Source organism: Macaca nemestrina, chromosome 11 (genome assembly GCF_043159975.1).
Source record: "Macaca nemestrina isolate mMacNem1 chromosome 11, mMacNem.hap1, whole genome shotgun sequence".
Taxonomy (NCBI): domain Eukaryota; kingdom Metazoa; phylum Chordata; class Mammalia; order Primates; family Cercopithecidae; genus Macaca; species Macaca nemestrina.
In genome coordinates this window covers 66,669,087-66,690,382 of record NC_092135.1, presented here as the reverse complement: position 1 = coordinate 66,690,382, position 21,296 = coordinate 66,669,087, and the positions used below count along the sequence as shown (strand labels likewise).

At 40.2% G+C, this 21,296-nt stretch overlaps 1 protein-coding gene across 4 annotated transcripts in view; it reads right to left on the bottom strand.

The window, feature by feature from the left end:
• The window catches only part of LOC105483289 (ceramide synthase 6), a 321,163-nt gene that overhangs the window by 7,755 nt on the left and 292,112 nt on the right, over positions 1-21,296 (bottom strand). For 2 of the 4 annotated variants that reach the window (XM_011744078.3, XM_071072895.1), the window contains exons 9-10: positions 1,769-1,925; positions 1,152-1,175 (exon numbers count right to left, since the gene is read on the bottom strand). In XM_011744078.3, the coding sequence (XP_011742380.1) occupies positions 1,152-1,175; positions 1,769-1,925 (181 nt within the window). Of the gene's footprint in view, positions 1-1,151; positions 1,176-1,754; positions 1,926-21,296 lie in introns of all 4 variants that reach the window. The other 2 variants (XM_011744079.3, XM_071072896.1) reach the window with 2 other exon arrangements.

The following is a 21,296-nucleotide window of genomic DNA, read 5'->3' as shown; positions in this document are numbered from 1 at the left end:
CTCCAAACAGATTTAGATACTCAGACTCCAAAATGGCTAAAGGTAATTGAACTTAAACATTGTGAGTCACAAAGCCAGCATTATAGTAAAGCTCCACTATGTTGATAAGTCCATTAGTCTTAAGTAGAAATCTCCAGTTTTACAAAGTGATTAATTTACATTTGCATGCTCAGTCAGATTTTTTTAATTGCACTTAGAAAAATCTATACTTACGTTACCTTCAAAGAAAGGACAATTTAGAATATCTCAAAATAGCCCAGAGGAAAATAACTCATGGCCAAGATGAATCTTACTGTCGCAGGTGAGAGCCGCAAGGGCAGCTAAGATATTGTGAAGCCTGAGATCTAGAATAAAATTAATCATCATCTCTTCATAAAGTAAAAGGAATAAGTTGAAGAGCAGGCAACGTGTCTGGTAGAAACAGCAATTCAATTTAGGACACAAGTAATCTAAGCAGCGTTCTTGCATATTTAGTTATTGTTATCATATTGACAGTTTTGTGCATGTTGACTAAATTTGTATCCAAATGAGGACAGAGAGACTTTAAAATAGAAATACATGATCATTTTAAAGAGTGAGCGGTCACAGAGAAAAATGAACTTTAACTTCTGAACAATTAATTGATCAAAATAATTAGGATTTCTACTAGAGATGGTGCTGAGAAGTGGTTTCATACTACATGACTAGATGCCCCGACTTCCCCTGCAGAAGAGGCCAGCTCTGTTGACCTTGATGAATCAGAATGGTCACGTGCTACCATATGGCCCTGGGCAGGTCAGGCACACAGCTGATGCTCAGGCCTCCATTCTACAATGTGTTGATCCTCTCCCCCTCCAACTAGTTCTGTTTCTCCTACTTTACTTTGGTCTATTTTTGTCTTTTAGCCAACATATTAAACACCAGTGAAAGAAATTCTTCTTCTCTGTTGGATCATGCAACATTTAGCAGAACACAAGCTCACACCAAAGGGCCCTAATAGAGCTGTCTCTAGTGTCCCTTGCAGCTCATGGAACTGCAGCTCACATGAAGCCTCTAGCCAGTGTCAATAGGTTAGACAGAACAATATGCACGGAAACAAAAGCATCTGAGTGCCCCTCCAACAGGCAAGAGGCACTCAGGACAAGGACAGAGAGAGAGGAGGAGAAACTTACATGTAAAGGGTTCCACTTCCCAGCCTTCCAGGGTAGCAGAAGGAAGAGAACAAACAAGTAAGAACATGTCACAGAGAACGATCTGGAAAAGTCTCTGCTCTACACACATGGTGGGAGCTGAGGCTTAGGAAGCTTTATTCGAATCAACCTCAAGTCCACTTTTAACCAAAAAGATTTAACTAAATCTTGTTGGAAGTCATGAACAGATTTGTTTTTCAGTTTGAAAGAAAGGTTTGTTTAAACAGGCATACTGCACTAAGTGATCCTTCTCATAAAAGGAGAGAAGTGATTAAATTTCTGTTGAGTATAAATATAATCAGAAGAGGTCCATGGTTGACAGGAGGAGCGAGAGCGAACACAACAAATAATATATTATTAAGTCTAAAATTACAAATGCATATCATTGGGTGCCATCGCCAGCAAAGGAACACTGAAGACTTAAAAAAATGAACTAGAGAAGGAAATGACATTTTCGTTTATGTTTCTAGGTAGTTTTGTTCAATTCTGAAGAAATAATACCAATTTTGATAAAATATGAAATAGTAAATAGTTGATCCAGAGAAATTACAGAAACAAAATTTTCTAAGACATATTGAAAAAAGTGAGTTACAGCTTACCTTGCCTCTTGAAACAGCTTTGCAAGCTATTTTCACAATCAAGTAAGACCAGAAGCAGTTCAACCCTTGTATTAGCAACAGCAGTAGGTTAAAAACCCACCAGGAAGGGTAAGGTCCAACGATCTCCCAGCTTTCAAATAATGTGGTATTTAACACCCTAAGCAAAAGAAGCAAGTGATTAGTGAATGTGGCATTTTCCTTTGCTTTCCAAGGAACTCTCGTCACTCCTTTAAAGCAGAAGGTCAACAGTGTCTCCCAACTACCCCCTCTCTGGCAGGATGGTATGAAAGTTTGCCAGGTACTTAGAAATGTCATTTCCTGAAGAATTGCTCTGGTGGTATGACTTTCATTTGGTTTTAGGTTGAATATTTTTTCCCTATTCGCTTCTTCAAAAATGATAAAATAAATATAACGTAAAATTGACCATCTTGACTTTTTTTAAGTGTACGGTTCATTGGCATTAGGTAAATTCACATTGTTGTGCAACCATCACCGCCATTCATGGTCAGCACACTTTTCATCTTTCAAAACCAAGATTCTCTACCCATTCTACCAGCCTGCATCAACCACCATTCTCCTTCCTGTCTCTGTGAATTTGACTACCTTAGCTACAGCATCAAAGTAGAATCATAGTATTTGTCCTTTTGTGACAGGCTTGTTTCATCTTCAAGGTTCATCCATGTTGTGGCATGTGTCAGAACTTCCTTCCTTTTTAAGGCTGAATTATACGTATATATCATGTTTTATCCACTCATCCACTGAAATGGAACTTGGGTTGCTTCTACGTTTTGGCCATTGCAAATAATGCTACTAAGAACACGGGTCTACAAATATCACTCTGAGTATGTATCTTTCAGGCATATATCCAGAAGTGGAATTGTTGGATCATATGTTTCCCCCTTCACTTCTGCCATCATTTCTTTCATTAATTTTCATTCATTGTTTTGGTTGGGATGCTGTATCTACTTGTTAAAAGGCCTGTATGATCTTTGAAGTTGCTTTTGGGCTTTAAATAAGTGAGAAGAATGCCATTCAATGCCAATACACTGTAAAAAAAGAGATTAACTCCTAAACATTACTTAAGTACAAGCCATATGCCTAGCACAGGGAAAAACACAGTGGAAGTGAGAATATGAGTGAGACGTAGGCTCATATCTAGTAGGAGAGTCATTAGAGGGTCCTTAATTGTGTAAGGCTTCCCCTGGGAAAGCACTGACAATTGAAAGACATCATTTTGAAGTGATGTCTTGAAATGAGTATCGGAAGGATTTTGACAAAAATGATTAGAGAACAATGAATGTATTTAGTTTTAAGAGTATGTAAGAGTATGTATTTGAATTAGGAAAAATTATTTGAGGTAACTGGTTCTCTCTGTAATCTACCATCAGAACTAGAATGCAACAGCCACCTGGAGCAGATACCTCAAAGGCTGGTTTTAGTGCTTTGCTCTGGTCCCTGCCTGTGTCTGCTCCTAAGCACTTGGAAATGGACTCATGTCATCTGGACCCATATTGCTGCCACAGAGAAGCACAGCACCTGCATAATTTTGGAATCATTCTTATTCTCAGCTCTCCTCCTCAGCTTACCCCAGGGATGGTTTGGAGACCCACAAGAAAACTCACCTAAGTGCATTTCTACTGCCTGCCACTGCAGCACTTTGCTGGGACAATCTGATTCTAGAGGAGAGGCTGGGTGGACAACACTTAGTGGCTAAAGGGAAGGGAGAGAAAACTCTCGAATTTAAGACACAGATCACTCATATAAGAACATAAGACAAATAGATAATTTAAACAAAAGAAACTGTGATGAAAGCTTTGAGAGAGGTTAGAAAAGAAAAAAACAGGCCGGGCACAGTGGCTCACGCCTGTAATCCCTGCACTTTGGGAGGCCGAGGTGGGCGGATCACCTGAGGTCAGGAGTTCAAGACCAGCCTGGCCAAGATGGTGAAACCCTGTCTCTACTAAAAATACAAAAAAAAAAAAAAAAAAAAATTTAGCTGAGTGTGGTGGTGTGTGCCTGTAGTCCCAGCTACTCAGGAGGCTACAGCAGAACTGCTTGAACCCAGTAGGCGGAGGTTGCGGTGAGCCGAGATCATACCACTGCAGTCCAGCCTGGGTGATATAGCAAAACTCCATCTCAAAAAAAAAAAAAAAAAAAAAAAAAAAAAGAGAGAGAGAGAGAAAAACAATTAATGCAGTTGGAATAAGAGGTAAAGAAAAAAGAAAAAAGGAGAGGCAAGGCACTGTGCCTCACTCCTGGAATCCCAGCACTTTGGGGGGCTGAGGTAGGAGGATTGTTTGAGTCCAGGAGTTTGAAACTAGCCCGGGCAACAGAGCGAGACCCTATCTCTATATAAATAAAATAAAAATTAACCATGTATGGTGGCAGACGCCTGCAGTTCCAGCTACTCGAAAGGCTGAGGCAGGAGGATCACTTGAGCAGGAGTTGCAGGTTACAGTGAAGCTATGATTGTGCCACCGCACCCCAGCCTCGGTAACAGAGTGAGACCTTGTCTCAAAAAAATAAAGGAAAAAGGAGAATGAAAAACAAAATAGACAAATAGATTCTTCCCCATCCCCCAATTTCTGCCACTCCTATTTACAGACTAGAATGAGACTAACAGTTTGTCTCCAACCCTGCCATACTAGTTGTCTTTAAAGCGTAATACATAATAAACATGTTAAAATTCTAAAAACGATAGAAATTTAATGATTTGAATTTTACAAGTCATTAAAAGAATAATACTTCATGAAATAGTTGTATTCACTCTGGGGAAGGGGGATAATATTAGGAAATCTGTTAACATATTACAAACATAGGCCAAATTGGTATAAATGTAATGATTTCAACAGCATCAAAGACACTTGGTAATGTTTAATTCCTCATTGTTGATGTTTAACAATTAGAATACAAAGGACTTACTATGATTTTTGTAACCCTTTCAAATCAGCATATTAATAAACACCAGAATTATTTCCTTTAAAATCAGGAAAACCATGGACAAAAAGTATAACCATTATTATTTAACACTATTCCGGAAGCTCTGGCCATTGAGTATGGCAGGGAGTCAGAGACTGAATTTCAAATACATAGACATAAAATATCTATAAATATTTTAAAAACAGCAAACAACCAAAATGTCCCATAACAGGAAACACTAAAAATTAAAAATTTAGTTTTCATTCTTATTCCAGAAATTATTTTTTTTTTATATTTTAAAAATTTAATTTTTATAATTTAAGTTCTGGGATACATGTGCAGAATGTGCAGGTTTGTTACATAGGTATACATGTGCCATGGTGGTTTGCTGCACTCATCCACCTGTCATCTAGGTTTTAAGTCCCACATGCACTAGGTATTTGTCCTAATGCTCTCCTTCCTTCACTCCCCAGTCCCCGACAGGTCCCAGTGTGTGATGTTCCCCTCCCTGTGTCCTTGCGTTCTCATTGTTCAACTCCCACTTATGAGTGAGAACATGTGGTGTTTGGGTTTTGAGAAATTATTAATAATAAATAATTAATACTTATTAATAAATACAATTACTTTGTAAAAATGACTAAATTAGGATAATGCCTACATTCCTGCCTTGTTTATTATCTGAAGAAGCAGTTATCCCTTTAAACATCAGTTTGCAGGCCAGGGGGACAACAAGGCTCAACTCCGTGGCAGTGTGGGAGGACTCGCACACCTTACACTCTTCTATCTCCAGCACCCTGCAAAACACCTGGAAGTAACATGCTTGCCAGACACGTTCGTTGATTGACCATGTGTTTGCTAATCCAACAATTCAATAAATATGAAGAAGAAAGCTCTGAAATAATAAAAATAATTTTATTTCAAAACTAGCTCTGCTTCTTGACATACTACACATGTTGATATTCAGAGAAACTTTAGTTCCCTTTGAACAGAAAGAAGTTCTGTGTAAACAGCAACAATGACTGCATTATGCTATTCATTATAAGTTAACCTTTGCTGGATTATAGACCGAGAAGCTTTCTCGCCATTGTGACGCTAGGACTGATGCTACTGCTTGGCTTAATTTGAACAGGATGTCAGAGCAGCTGTTGGCAACATGGCATTCACATTAATTTCTGAAACACTGCATCAGGATTTATAGGCTTTGCCATGACAATCAGTGGCACCTCTGATTACTTATGAGATGCTGCTCGAAAGTAATGGGATTTCGTTGAAAATCAACTTGGCTTCCCGTAGAGACACTTGAGAAAATACAATCAGTGCACCAAACAGATATATCTCTCAGTGAGAAGCATGGTAAGAAAAACAATATATTAGGAATTTATACTGGGGGACAGAGAACATATGACACTCGGACTCTAATAAACAGTAAACCTAGGAAAGAGCCTTTGTTTGGCCCAAGAATGTTACAATTGAGGAAACTGGTTTTTTTTTTTTTTGGACAAACTATTAAAATGGTGACTATAGAATCTTATTTCTGGGAGGTACTTTAGGAGTATGTACTTTAATGATGCCATCACGAACCTATGGTGACAGAGTTCAGGATAGTGGTTGTGACAGTTAATACTGAGTGTCAACTTGATTGGATTGAAGGATGCAAAGTATTGATCCTGGGTCTGTGAGGGTGTTGCCAAAGGAGATTAACATTTGAGTCAGTGGGCTGAGGAAGGCCGATCCACCCTTAATCTGGTGGGCACAATCTAACCAGCTGCCAGCAAATATAAAGCAGGCAGAAACACGAGAAAGGTGAGACGGGTCCAGCCTCCCAGCCTACATCTTTCTCCTGTGCTGGATGCTTCCTGCCCTCAAACATCGGACTCCGAGTTCTTCAGTTTTGAGACTCAGACTGGCTCTCCTTGCTCCTCAAGCTCGCAGCCAGCCTACTGTGGGACCCTGTGATAGTGTAAGTTAATACTTAATAAACTCCTATATGTCTCTCCTATTAGTTCTATCCCTCTAGGGAACCCTGACTAATACAGCGGTTGTCTTTGAGGGAGGATTGACCAGGGGTGGGGGGATCTAAGGGAGGCTGGACATTTCTATATCTTGATCTGGGTGATGATCACATGGGTTATACATACATACAAATTTATCGAGCCATATACTGAAGATTTTTTGCACTATATTGCATGTAGGAATTATACGCCAATAAAATAAAATGGAAGACAGTACCCTGTGGGCCAAACAAAACACATATATACAAAAAAAACACACAATGTACAGCTTTCGGCTTTAAGAATTACTCTAATATCAGTGTTTTCCTTAGATGCTTAGATGCAAAGGGGTACGGCCTCAAGTATCTTATTTAAGACACTTTGTGTTTGCTTCACAAAAACGGTTGTAAACTGTTGTGCATAAATGTGTTCATCCCCCACACACATAATAAAGAACTGTATAATAGTTCTATGATAATCAAAGTTAAGATAAAGAACCCATAAAAATTAAGCATGAGCTAAAGTAACTACAGGGCATGGCTAAATTAAATTTTATGATTCATTAAAATCACCTACCAAGGCTAAGCTTTTGGGGTGGTCACAGATGAATTTGTATTCAACATATGGCTTCTAAGAAAATAAATTCTTTTCTTTTCCAAATAATAGCAGCGAACCTCTACTGTTGCCTAATGAGTACAGAGGCAGAAGGGACCTGAGATCATTTTTCTTTTCATTCAGGTTAGGTTCACTTAACCACTAGATGGCATATCATGCATGCACAGTGCATACTCAGGCAGGTTTGCTCTGCCCAAACCTTTTGCTAAGGGTGAGTCCCAGTACAGAAAACACTTGATCTCCATGTTATACCCCCCATTCTAAAAATCCCATCAAATGAATGGACATCCCATCAAATGCATGAAGAGGCGTCAGTCTGAGCTGTTTTCGTCCTGCATTTGACAGAAATGTGCCTACAGGGCAAAGCTGGGCTCCATGCATTTCACTACTGATGCCCTGATACACCTGTGACCACCCCAATATCTTAGCCTTGGTGGGTGATTTTAATGAATCATAAAATTTGATTTGGCCATGCCCTGTAGTTACTTTAGCTCATTCTTACCCTTTATGGGTTCTTCATCTTAACTTTGATTATCATAGACATAAGGGATATGTTGTGTGGGATGCATACCTTCATGCAGAACAGTTTACAACTTTTTTTTTTTGTGAGGCAAACACAAGGGAGTCTTAAAGAAGACACTTAAGGCCATACCCATTTGAATTCTAAGCATCACTGTGACTTAAAGCATTATGCTTTCCCCTGAAACCTGAGGACTGAGGTCTCATAATGTCACAGAGTGCAGTGTAAAAAGACCTTCACTGGCATCTTACTCCAAAAAGCTATCTCCAATGCGCAATTTCCCCATTCTCATTGCAACTTCCAAGTAAGAGTTTAAATCCATTCTCTGTAATATGTAAAATTAGATGAACATTCTTTCAGCCCTGTCCATCTTACTTTTAAATACTCCAGTGACATACAGGCAGGAGCACATAATGGTAATCAAGACGTTAACAATGGCCCAGGTGATCTTATTGTATGAATGGGTTACAGGTGCATGTTTTTGATGACACCATGGCCCTTGGCCATGGCAAGTAACCGCAAGTTTACCTCCACCACTCCTCCCCTACTTTAACTAAAGAGTTCTATCTGAGCCTTGGGTTGTATGTTTTTGGAATGATCTCTAAAAAAACCACAATAATAATTAGACCCAAGTCAAATATCCAGAGAGCCAAGATTTCTTCTCTAAGGAACAGAGTCAGGGCCTCACTTTAAGGAGTGCTACATAATGTCAGTGAGGATACCTTGAAAAGTAAAATGAGCTCTGTGGTCAAAATTAGGGTGTGGTTTACTTCACAGCTTTTGAATGGTCTTGACTTTGCTTTCCCAAACAGACCTCAGTGTATTTCATGATGTGCGTTTCTCTGGCATATATGTTCATTTGACCTACATAAAACATAAATGAAAGTAGACTCTACCTCAGATGACTAATCTGCTAGCATGTTTTGTCCATTTTAAAGTAGATGCTGATAGAAATGCATTTAAAATTCACTCTGAACAAAAAACGTGGGCATTTAAAACCTGAAAGTCAGGTAATTAAGTCATGATTACAAGCAGCCCTCGTTGTGCGGGTTTTCTTAAGGTAACAGAAGTTCCAGGCTTAAATAACATCAACATCATTAGTCAACATCATGTTGACATTAGTCAACATCAAGACTATTACAAGGCTGAGAATGATGTTTGCAATTTCCTTCCTTTTTAACAAGACTGCCCCTGCTGCAGCTTGCATTCTCCACAACACTGGTGTTGATATCAAGTTCCCAGTTTTGGGAGGACAGCTTCTGGGTAGCCTCCAGCATGGGTGCCTCATTATCTTGAATAAAAAAGTCACTAATCTATTAATCTGTAGCAAACATGGAAGTTACTTATTTTCTTAATTTTTTTTGTAGAGACAGGGTCTCACTAAGTTGCCCAGGCTGGTCTTGCACTCCTGAGCTCAAGTGATTCTCCCACCTTGGCCTCCTGAAGTGTTGGGATTACAAGCATGAGCCACCATGCCTGGCCAGAAGTCATTTCTTTATCCCCGGACAGGAATCTGAACTTGAACATGAACAAATAATCTATCTTTCATTTCGCAGTGCACATAAGAGTTCCATCTGTATCCTTAGCCAATAGGACATGGGGTCAGTGAATTTATTTTTACTTTCAGGTCATAGCCAGGCCAGTCTTAGGAATTGGTGTCTTATCCCAGGAAGTTTGTAATTGGTGACTTCCTGGCTGGGGTAGATGTTATTATTATTATTATTTTTTTCCAAAAGTACTTGCTGCCCTATTTGCTGTCCGTCTGCCTGAATTCCTAACTCTGCCACTGCCTGGTCTACTTACCCACGCTCCTGACCTCCCAACCGGAGTCCTTCCAGCCAAGGCTGTGTCCTTCGGGATGTATCCTGATTCCAACATGCTTGTTTTCAGCCCTCTAGTTAGCTCTTTGTTGCCTATGTGTGCATAAGACAGACTTTTGCTTGGTTCTCTATAACTTCTCTTCCTGGAGTAATTACCATGTGTTAAGCACTGTGCCAAATATGTTACATACATTGCTTCATTTTTGCCCATTCAACGTCTCTATAAGATCCTCAAATAGCAACACTAATACTAGTTAATACTTATTGAACATTAACTATACGTTAGGAACCGGGCTTAGGCTTTATATGTTAACTCATTTAATTCTCAGGAAATAAAGCCTATGGGATAACTTCTATTTCTTTTTTTCCACACTGTGTCCTGTAATTATCCCTATTTTTCATATGAGGACATGGAAGCAGAGGAATGTAAATAACATTCCCCAAGTCAGATTGCATTGGTGAGGGACACTGAGACTTGAAGCTACCTGTCTGCTGGTCTAGGCCATCAGGTTCTCCCATCCCTTTCTCTGTTCTTCACCCAGGCTTACACTCAGAGCTGATCCGTCCCCACATTATGGTGGAGGATGAACATCAATATCTCTGTTCAGCATTTCTGCAGATCTTTGCCATTGGCCTGTAATTCCCTGTAATGTGTTGTCCCTTGGGCTCATAAGCTAGTTTCTGGTAGCCATAAGCCAGGCCCTGCTGCTTCAATGACCCATTTGGTTTTATTTATGTGGTTTCCCCACTTTGGCCCACCCCACTTGACCCTTAAATCCCAATATAATTGTCTCTATTACTGAAAATTATATAATTCCTTTCATTACTACTTTGTCATGTACACAAAATATTTAAGACACAAAACCAAAGATCTTCGTAAATTCAACAAGGAAATGGGAGTGCCAGCCCTGTGCCCTTTTCTTTGCTTTTCTCTTTGAAAGGACTGAGGCGGATGTGTATCTGTAAATATCCCTTACTTTAAGAAAAGGATAGATAAGACTGACTCCTGCTAGGCAGGTAGAAGCCTAAGAAAGACTGTGATTCCAGGGACTTACTCTTCCAGTTTTCTAAAAGAGTATAAAACCAGCCTCCCATCCTCATAGAGGCAGGATGGCAGAAGTGGCTCTGAAACCTCCCTACACTTGTGTGCTCCTCCCTGAAGGGCTACGTTTGCTCATTTCCATTGTAGGATCATTCCCAGCAAGGCCAATGGCAGGACAAGCACTCTTGGGTCTAGGTGGGGAATGCTGTCAGATTACCATGGGCTTCCTTACCTTTTTTCCCTTTTCCCCTTCCCTTGAAGATTTCAATGGTATGTTTTGTAGAGGTGAGAGAAAACAAAGACCAAACACGTACCAATTTGAGACTCTGGTTGTGAGATTATTTGTTTCAGCTTCAAAGTTTCTGGGTCTAATCAATTAACTCAGTTAAAGTAGAAAATCTTGGTCATTCTGATAATTCACTGAACTCATCTCTGACGGACCACACTGACAAGGAAGTAGAGAGGGAATTTCTAGCTGCCTGGCAGAAGGAGCCTGTTTACAGGGTGGCTATTTACAGCAGAAACACAGAGAGGCTGCTCCAGTTACTTGCTTCTTGGGAATAGCTTCCATTTTGGCTTCCTATCTGGGCAGTTGCTGAGGCTGGGACAATTTGTATTTTCTCATTTTAACAACTTCAATACCCATCTATGGGTGGGATAGGTTCTTAAGCCAGAGGGGCCTGCAGTGGGGTGGGGGCATGCTTATTGCACTGATCACAGCCCACGGGAGTGATGTGGTTTTGTACATTCCCTAGAGAAGGAAATGAGGCACACAGTATCCATCTTTATGCCTCCATGCTGAGAGTCACACATGGATATTTCAAATGAAGATCCCTAGAGATGACTAGAAAGCATGAGTAAAATACTTCCCTAACTAGTCCACTGAAGGATTTAAGAGAGCTAGAGCCATAGTAATATTTCCTTCTGTTTGGAAGATGTTCAAAGACTTCATGTTTATTAGATTCAGTCTCGTTATTAACTGTAAAGTCAGCAGATCAGATACAATACCAACTTTTTGGTCAGGAGATCAAGATCCTAAAATAGTATTTAATTATCCAAGGTCACAAGACAGAGGTTTTGTTGTTTCTTACCAAAACATATAATCTTTAGGAATCCCTCTCTCCTTCTTTTAAAACTTACATTAAAAAAGAGAATGCGGGCTGGGCGTGGTGGCTCATGCCTGTAATCCCAGAGCTTTGGGAGGCTGAGGTGGGATCACTTGAGCCTAGGAGTTCAGGAACACCCTGGGCAGCACAGTGGGACCTTGTCTCTACAAAAATAAAAATTAGCCAGGTGTGGCAGCACATGCCTGTAGTCCCAGCTACTGGGGGGGGGGCGGGGGGGCGGGGGGTGCTGAGGCAGAAGGCTCGCTTGAGCCCAGGAGTTCAAGGCTACAGTGAGCTATAAGCATGCACTGTACTTCCATCTGGGTAACAGAGCAAAGGCCTGTCTCGAAAAAAACAAACACAGAATGTATAGTCTTGAAACAATTTTTAGCAAATAAGAGCTAAAAGGGAGGTTTAGAAGTGATCATGTTCAGGCTGGCAAGACAGGAAGAATGCTTCCCTCTGCTGCCTAAAAATCTCTCGAGAAGGTTCTGGTAGGGTCTTGGCTCTGGGAGAATCTCAGTATTTAACTCTTTAGGGATCAAATTCCACCCATCTTATTTAGCTTGTAGGGAGTCAACATCACCTTAGGCATTGTGTGTGTACTCTGGGTATCAGAACTTCAGGTAGGCCTTACCCTGTCTGCACTGCAGGCCTGGTTGTGAGACTTCTCTACCACATCCAGGAGGCAACCGTTTTCCTAAAGCAATGTATTAACTAACAGGTTCATCTGTGATCACAAAAAAATTTCTGAAAACTGAATATTATGTATTATTATGTAAAGTATATATACTCACTTGCATTTTGTCCTTTGGCCCTTGAAGAAATCCAGGCCTAGACACTTGAACACACCAACTGGTTGGTGGGTCCAAGAGTTATGCTAAGGAGTACGCTACTGTTCCTGAGACACAGACCCTCCTTCTTTCCAACTTCCTTCTTCTCATCTCTCATGTCTTATCTCTGAGACACGGACCCATAGTGCCTCCTGGCTCTCTGGACTCTGATACTTACATGGGGAGTGGTATTTGATGCCTGGCTTCTCACCCCCCCTGGAAAGCCCTGACTTCCCTGATGCTGTCTGCTCTAGGGGTCCCCGTCCTGACACTGTCCCCCAAATTCCACCCCCAGCCCCATCAAGCCACACCAACTCCTTCATTTGCACACAGGTGGAGAGGGAGGATGGGAGCAGTTGGGCATGGGGTGGGTGGCAGGAAAGCAGGGGATAAGAAGACAGTGTTTTACCCTTACCTAGAGTGTAAGAAATTTCTCCTCTAGCTAGCTGTGTGTGTGAGGATGTGATTTGGCATGGAATTCTAAACAGGTATAGATTCTACTGGAAGTGTTACAATACTTTAAAATGAAGGTCTGTTTTTATTTCAATATTTACAAGATTAATTCTTCACTTTTATCCTGCAAAAATATCCCTGAAAATTTTGGAAGTGCTGCTAAAAAGAGAAAAAAGTATCCTAGGCCTGCAGTCTTGAGAGAGATTCTGCACCATATTATCTCTAGGTTGGCAAAAGAGAGATGCAGTGAACATGCTTTTAACAAAGAATTGCGCCCTGTGCGCCCCATAAGTAAGAAACAGTTGTGGAAACTGAATTGTAAGATGCTCAAAATCAAGGGGGAAAAGGACCCAAATAAACCACAACAAAAAGCCTTAGGAAAGTGAATGCACAGATTTAGATAAAATTTTGCTCTTGCAGGCTTCACAAGTATGACAGAAAAATCACACACATGAAACTATATGCACTGAATAAGTGATCAAGACAAACATAAATGTATCATTCTGTTTAATCAACAACTGAAATAATGTTAACTACTAGAATCAATGCTATAGAATGTGATGGCTGTGCCTGGGAATATGGGTGGGAAGTGAGCTTCCTCAGAGAAGAATTGAGATTTGAGTACTACATTTGGTCAAAAACACCTGGTGCTAGGCTCAGTTCGTGCATTCCCTAGCTCTGTGATGTGAGTTATCTTATTTCTCCAAGCCTGTTTCCTCATCTACAAAATAAAAGCCTAAGACAAGATGTTTACTAAAGGTTTCTTAAACTCTAACATAAACAACCTTATGAATTTTTATGTTTTCAGATTTACTTAAAATTTCACTTGTTCTAAAAAAAAAAAAAAAAAAAAAATAAAAAAAAAAAAAAAAAATTGGCCGGGCGCGGCGGCTCAAGCCTGTAATCCCAGCACTTTGGGAGGCCGAGACGGGCGGATCACGAGTTCAGGAGATCGAGACCATCCTGGCTAACACGGTGAAACCCCGTCTCTACTAAAATACAAAAAAAAAAAAAAAAAAAAAAAAAAAAAAAAAAAAAAAAAAATTAAAAAAAATTTCACTTGTTCTGATTGTTTTCTCCATGGATAAAATACCCCATTTGTATAGATGCAATCTTCTCTGGTGAGTCTTCATTGTTTCTCTGATTTTAACATAACAAGCAAAACCAAAGGAAAGGTTTTGTTTTGGTTTTACACCTAGATGTATGGGAAAAAGCAAGAATGCAGAAAATGAGAAAAAAACGTACAAGATCCCATCTTTGGGAAGGAATCTATGAAGGATATAAGGCCCTGAGCAAATGTTATATTTATGAGATCAAACCACTGCCTCCTGAGCACACTGAACACTGTGCAGAACCTCAGCTTTCAGCAGCAGGACATTTAAGTTGGATAGCAATGGCAACAGAGATTGCTTAGCAAGCCCTCAGTTTAGGCATACTGTAGCTGGCAGCTACGTGCGGAGCTCCTTGTTCGTACCCCATCACCAGCTTCCACAGGGAGCCAGGCAACCAGGCATATGAATACACAAGGACTGGCTGGGCGTGACCTGGCAGCAGACAGGAGAGTCTGCAGCCTCACCTTATGTGCCTGTTCAATCTAGCAAAGCTGAAAGCTATCAGCAACATATTTTGCCACGTTGCTGTCTTTAATTTCCAATTTGCATGCAAGGCCTGAGGCATGAACTATACAACTTGGTGTCACTGGACACATTCCAGTGTCAAACTCAGTCTCTCTCTCTCTCTCTCTCTATATATATATATATATACACACACACACACACACATATATATAGTTATTAATTATTATTTTTGTAAAAGATGGGGTCTGTTGCCAAGGTTGGCCTCAGACTCCTGGGCTCAAATGATCCTACTGCCTTAGCCTCCCAAGTAGCTGGAATTACAGCTGTGCCACCACTACATCTGGCATAATCCATATGCTTAAGATATTTTCTCCCTGTGACCAGAATATTAAACATAAAAATGACATCTAAAATGAGCAAGATATTTGGGTACACCCTCCCTAAACAATGAAACTGTATCCCTGAGAGAGATTTTAAGATGGATAAGACTAGGTACCTACACTCAAAGAGTTTACAAATAAGTGTAGGAGAATCAGACAAATACATTGATTACTAAGGTAGAATTATTAAATATAATAGGTGTTCCAAGCAAAGGGAGAGTTTTGAGCAAAGGCATATATAGGCTGGAAAGCAAAGGGTATACACAAGGGACACACTGGCTACCTGCAAGGCAGTAAAGGAGAAGTGTTGGCATAATTTTGTGGAAGGTCTTTCTTGCTGGGAAGAAAAGTTTGAACTTACAGTGGAAAACAGGGAAATCCTGGAAAATTTGGGAATGGGGCTGGGGGAACTAGATTAAGGCCTTGATTTAGGAAGAATATTATGGAAACTGTGAGATGGTTTCCATCAGGGGAGAGTAGAGGCGCGAGGACGCTGCATAGAGGCCACTGCACATATCTTGGCAAGAGGACATGAGGATCCTAAAAACAAGAGCAAGGCTTGAGAAACACAGCTGCTCTTAAACAAAAAAATACTGCTCAGTGATTATTATACTTCATGGAAACAAGTACTCCAGAGAAGTGTGGAGCAGTGAGAGAGAAGGATAAACAGGAAGAATGAGATTCCTCAAGAGAGAAGAAAGCTTGATTTATTTACTGAAGTGGCACGGGCTCCCATAGCAGAGTATGCACCCACCTCCCCCTCATCCAGTAGTGCTCTGTCTTCTGGTACCATATTTGGGTCATAACAAAGTACCTGATGCACCCCACACCCCAAACCACATCCTCAATCTCTTTTCTCTTTAGAAAAGGTGATCAACTCATTCACACAACCGGTTGTTAGTACTGCAGTAAATAAGTTTCCAGCCATATTCTAGCCCCCAGATTCTTTTAACCTGACACTTCCTGCTATAACCTCTTACTTGTGTTTAGGATCAGTTTTGAGGTAACATGGCTTTTGATCAAAGTCACTGCTATCATCAATATTTAGCTCAGTGACCACACTTATCTTTTGCATCTATAGCATGAAAGCAAGTGAAGGTAGCAAAAGGGAGATTGGTTAAATATCTGGTAATCAAGAAAGTTTAGTGGAATTAACTTTATTTTTATTAAGTTTGTACTGTATGCCCAACACTGCCAGGAACTATGGAGGATATATAGTAGTGAACCTCAAAGAACTTACTCTGTATTTGAGGAACTGGGGTTGGAATAAAAATTGGCATACTATTTGGCTGATACTGTTACAATATGTGTCAAAATGTGCACATCTAATGAGCCGTAATCCACTCTGCAAACATCTGTCCTAAGGAAGTAATCAGGAATCCGTGAGAAGATTTGTCCATGAAGATGTTTATTTCAATATTATTTATAATAGCAAGCCACTGGAAACATCCTAATTAATGCCCTAAAATAGTGCACCAAATAATGACTTTTTCATATGGCAGATACTCTGTAGCCAATGAAATTATATTATAGAAGAACATTTAATGAAATGGAAAAATGCTCAGAATACAATGTTAAATTAGAAAAGCAAAGCTATAAAAGCAGTATGTGCAGGATGATCTTACTTTGGTAAAGAAAAAAGATGTAATTTTAAACACATAAAATGTTAGAAACAAAGGTATCAAACAATGAACAGTGGTTATCTCAGAGCTATAGGATTGAAATTTCTTCTTCTTCTTTGTGGTTTCAATTTTTCTACAAAATTTCTATAACAAGTATTTAACTATAATTAACATGTATGTAATCATATAAATATTTGCTTAAATTAAAATTTGAGGAAGCCACATGAGAATGATAATATACAGCCAAGCATTAACAAAAGCCAACAGAGGTCTTAACTGGGACAAAGAGTGCAACAGATTTTCACAGGGCTGGATGTAAGGTAGAAGGTGGGGCTCAGACACCGGACCACACTGAGAACTAGCTAAAACAGGGCAAGGTCAGAAGCAGCTTTCCATAGGACACGCCCACCAGTGTGCCATGTCAGTTCGCCATTGCCATTGCCAAGCCAGCACCTGGGAGTTAACTGCCCCTCTCCATGACCTGAAGACCCAAGTTACTATGCCTTCCCTAGAAATTTCTGCATTAACTGCCCCTTAATCTGAATGTAATCGAAAGTGGGTGTAAATATGACTGCAAAACTGCCCTGAGCTGCTACTCCCTGCCTAGTGGGTAACCCTGCTCTGCAGGAGGACACACAGAGCTACGGCACTGCCTCTTCAATAAAGCTGTCTTCTTCTACCTCCGGCTTGCCCTTGAATTTTTTCCTGGGCAAAGCCAAGAAGCCTTGTGGACTAAGCACCAGTTTGGGGCTCACCTGCCCTGCATCAGATGAGTTTCCAGACAGCCACCTCTCCTGTCTCAGAGCTGCAGGAGGGCAGCCTCACTCTAGCCAGAGTCCCAGCTTCCTGCTGCAGAAAAGGAGACAGTTGCCGGAAAAATTCCACTTTCCCCATCTGCTCAGACTGTCAAGTTTTATGTGCATTGAATAAGGGGTGGAGACAGTTCTCAGCAAGCATTTGGCTCCCTGGGAGTGCTGAGAAGAGAGGAGGCCAGGGAAAAGGAGGGCGTACCTGTGGGAGAAAAGGACCTGCCTATCTGGGATGGGCTTGTGCATTTCTCACTCTAAAACAGATTTTTAAATTCCATCTGAACAAAAGAAGCAGCACTCAGATTCATCCAGGTTACGAGTGTAGGGATTCAGAGAGTGAAGAGGGATCAACTTAAACAAATAGTTGCACATTTGATATCCTTTGCCCCTGGAATGTGGGTTTGTTGGCAGGCTTGGAGCTGTCTTTGTCAAGGTGCCTAATATTTAGAGCTTAATAGCTGCCTAGGGACTGTGAAACCTGCCTGGGTTCTGCACTTTTCTGTTACTTTCTCATGTCACGATTTTGGAAGATACAGGAGAGGGAGTGCTTCTGGAAACGATGGGTACAATCCCTCAAATCTTGTCTTTTGGGGAAGGAGGAAATGGTAAGAGAGAGCGGTAGGAAGGGATGGGGGAGGCAGGAATCAGGGGGTAGGAAAAGGGCAGACAGAAAGGACCCAAGAGATCTGCTTCCCTGGGGCACTGCAGGTGCCTATACTGTGAATCAAGAGCAGGCCTTGCACAAACTCAGGGTGGCATTTAATACCTGTACCCCAATTTCTGGGATTAAACATTATACTAATAAAAAGACAAATAGTTGTGCCTTAGACCTTAGGAGAGGGAAGCCTCTGTGCAAAACTCAGAGCCTGAGATCTGAAAGCCTTTTCCATCTGTAACTGCCAGGCTGGAAATCTGCCTGATGTGATCAATTTGCTGGCAAGCTTTGGACAGGCACAGACAACACTTTACTGAGGAAGAGAGAAATACAAACACAATTTGACTGAAGCAGTCCCCTGGCCAGTCATTTGGTGGGGTATGCAGGTTCAGGAGTAGGACCACAATGAGTTCTTTTGCAGAAATCACTGCAAACACTTCCAAGTCATGGTTTTAGAGATGGTGGTTTTATTTAGCAAAAAATATTTTTCCAATACTCAAAAGACAGTATACAGAGTCTCAGGAGGTTTCATCTAAAAATAAATTTTAAAAAATTAACTAACACGACAAGGCACTCTCTTGTGTTTCCACCAGTAATACTGAGTTTAACTGTGCTTATCCATTCAATGTTAATTACTTATTTCCGTAGTCTCTGATCACAAATAAAATGGTTACAGTCAACAAGCTGAAGGTAAGACTTCTACTCTCACTGCAGGAAGAGCAATACCCAAGGCCATACCTTAAATCAGAGAGGAAATTTATCCTACACACCATTGGCCATCTGAGTGTACAGGGCCTAGCTCCTTGTCAGAAGGTTAGGTGGCATCTGGGTAGCATCTGATGCAGCTTTCACTCACAGATACTATGGATGTTGATGAGAAAATCGCAACATATTCAAAGAGAAAAGTGGGCAAAGGATATGAACACAGTTCACAGAAGAAATACAATGGCCAAGAAAACATGAACAAAATGTTCTGCCATATTAATAATCCAATAAATACAAAGTAAAACAGGATACATGTATGTTGAAGTCTTTGGGCTGAACTATCATGATATCTGTAGCCTAATTTCAGATAATTTGGCAAATGTGTGTGTGCGTGTGTGTGTGTATGTGCGAGCGTGTGTAGGAAGCTCTATTGGTATAAGGGCTAACAGTTGGTGAGGGCAACTGGGGGTATATGCATATTTACTGTTTTTTTCAAAATTTCTGTGGGTTTGAAAATGTTGAAACTAATAATTAAAAGAAATATTTAAACTATATGATCAAATGTATATAAAAAAGAGAAAACATCATGTTATCAAAAAATAAAGTAAAACCACTCAAGTACATAGTTTGTCAGGGTACAAGTAGGTGAAATCTTCATAGAAAATAATTTGGTTATACATATCCAGAATATCTTAAAATAACTCTCTACCTTCACAGTCACTTTTACAGTTATCTATCTTTTAAGAAATAAAGGTTACCAACAAAGATTTAAGTTCAAGAATGCTTTCTCCATACTATTTCTAATGTTTTTAAAAAATGATTAAAAATTCGTATCTATAATGGTAGAACATTATTCATACATTAAAATCATGTCTTTTTATCTAGTGACATGAGAATATTCTCACAACTTAATGAAAAGTGACAAAAGATTTTAAAAAAATTTTTTTGAGACAGGGTCTCACTCCATTGCCCAGGCTGGAGTGCAGTGGTGCAATCATGGCTCACCGAATCCTCTACCTCCTGGGCTCAAGAGATCGTCCAGCCTCAGCCTCCTGAGTAGCTGGGACCAAAGGCATGTGCCATCATGCCCGGTTAATTTTAAAAAAAAAAAATTTTTTTTAAAAAGATGAGGTCTTGCTATGTTGCCTAGGCTAGATTAAAAATTACATACAGTATAATCTCTAATTTTCCTTTAGACATTTTACACACATACGTATAAAATATGATTTAAAGAGTAATTAAGTGAAAATATGCCAAAATGGTAATTAACACTAGGTACTTCTGATTTCAGGGATTTAAAATGTTTTCTACACTTTCCAAATGTTCTCTAATGAGTATGTATTCTTATAATTAGAGAAAATAACATACTTTAAATGTATATAAATGTATATAATCATTTTTTCAAAGATGATTATATATCTATATAAAATATATACATATATATAGAACCCTTTACCCTTTTAAATCAGTTTGAAAATAGCTATTTGTGTTCAACTCTCAGGTGCAGAAGAGGTGAAGCTGCTTCAGTGCCAGGGCTGAACATCTTTAGGATTGCACAAGGTGTACCAAGGGGATGAAACAGAATTTGAGCCTGTTGTTAGTTTTGGTGTTAACATTCCTATGTTTATGTATGTTTCTCCATACTATTTCTAATGTTTTTAAAAAATGATTAAAAATTCGTATCTATAATGGTAGAACATTATTCATACATTAAAATCAAGTATGAAATAAAATAAAATAAAATCAAGTAAGTATCCCCAGTGTGGCACTCAGATAGCAACAAAGAAACAAAGTCAAGCAGAGAAACACCAGACATCAGAAGAGACTCATCATATCCCTTTGCCCCAATCTTCCTTAGATGGAGACCACGCTTGGAACTTGATGACAGAGGGGTGGGATGTGTGCTTTTCTGAAGGTCTATTAGTGGAGACTACACATCTTCTTGTATGATCAAGGGCAATAAAGTAAAATAATAAACTTATCAAATAAGTAGTTGATGATAAGTAGCAATAAAGTTCTAAAAGAAAATCCCTTTCATAAAGAACCCAAATTCTTTAGATTCTATTATTCTAAACCTCATCCCTGCTCCAGTCTCTGGCTACAAGTCAGGTTGCTAAAACCTGCTTCTATGTGTTTCTACAAGGTGCTGGGTGGGGCCTCCATGGGCCCCGGCAAGAGGGAGCAGCTCTGGACTTTCTCGGGGCACATAGCTCCCATGCGGTGAGGGGCATGTGAGGTCAAGAGGAGGTGCCACTGGGAGCCCATTCAACCCTTCTACCAGGCTCTGGCGATTCCTGAGCCCACTTTCTGGGTTTGCATTCGCCTCTTCTCTGAGGACCAGATGCGGGTATGCACAACATCCGGTTCATTTTTTACACTGATGGGGCTGGGAGGTGATCCAGAGGCCAGCTGATCTAAGAGGGGAATGTGGCATCCCCACAGGTGAGTATCAGCCCCTCACAGCGCTTGATGACGTCAAAA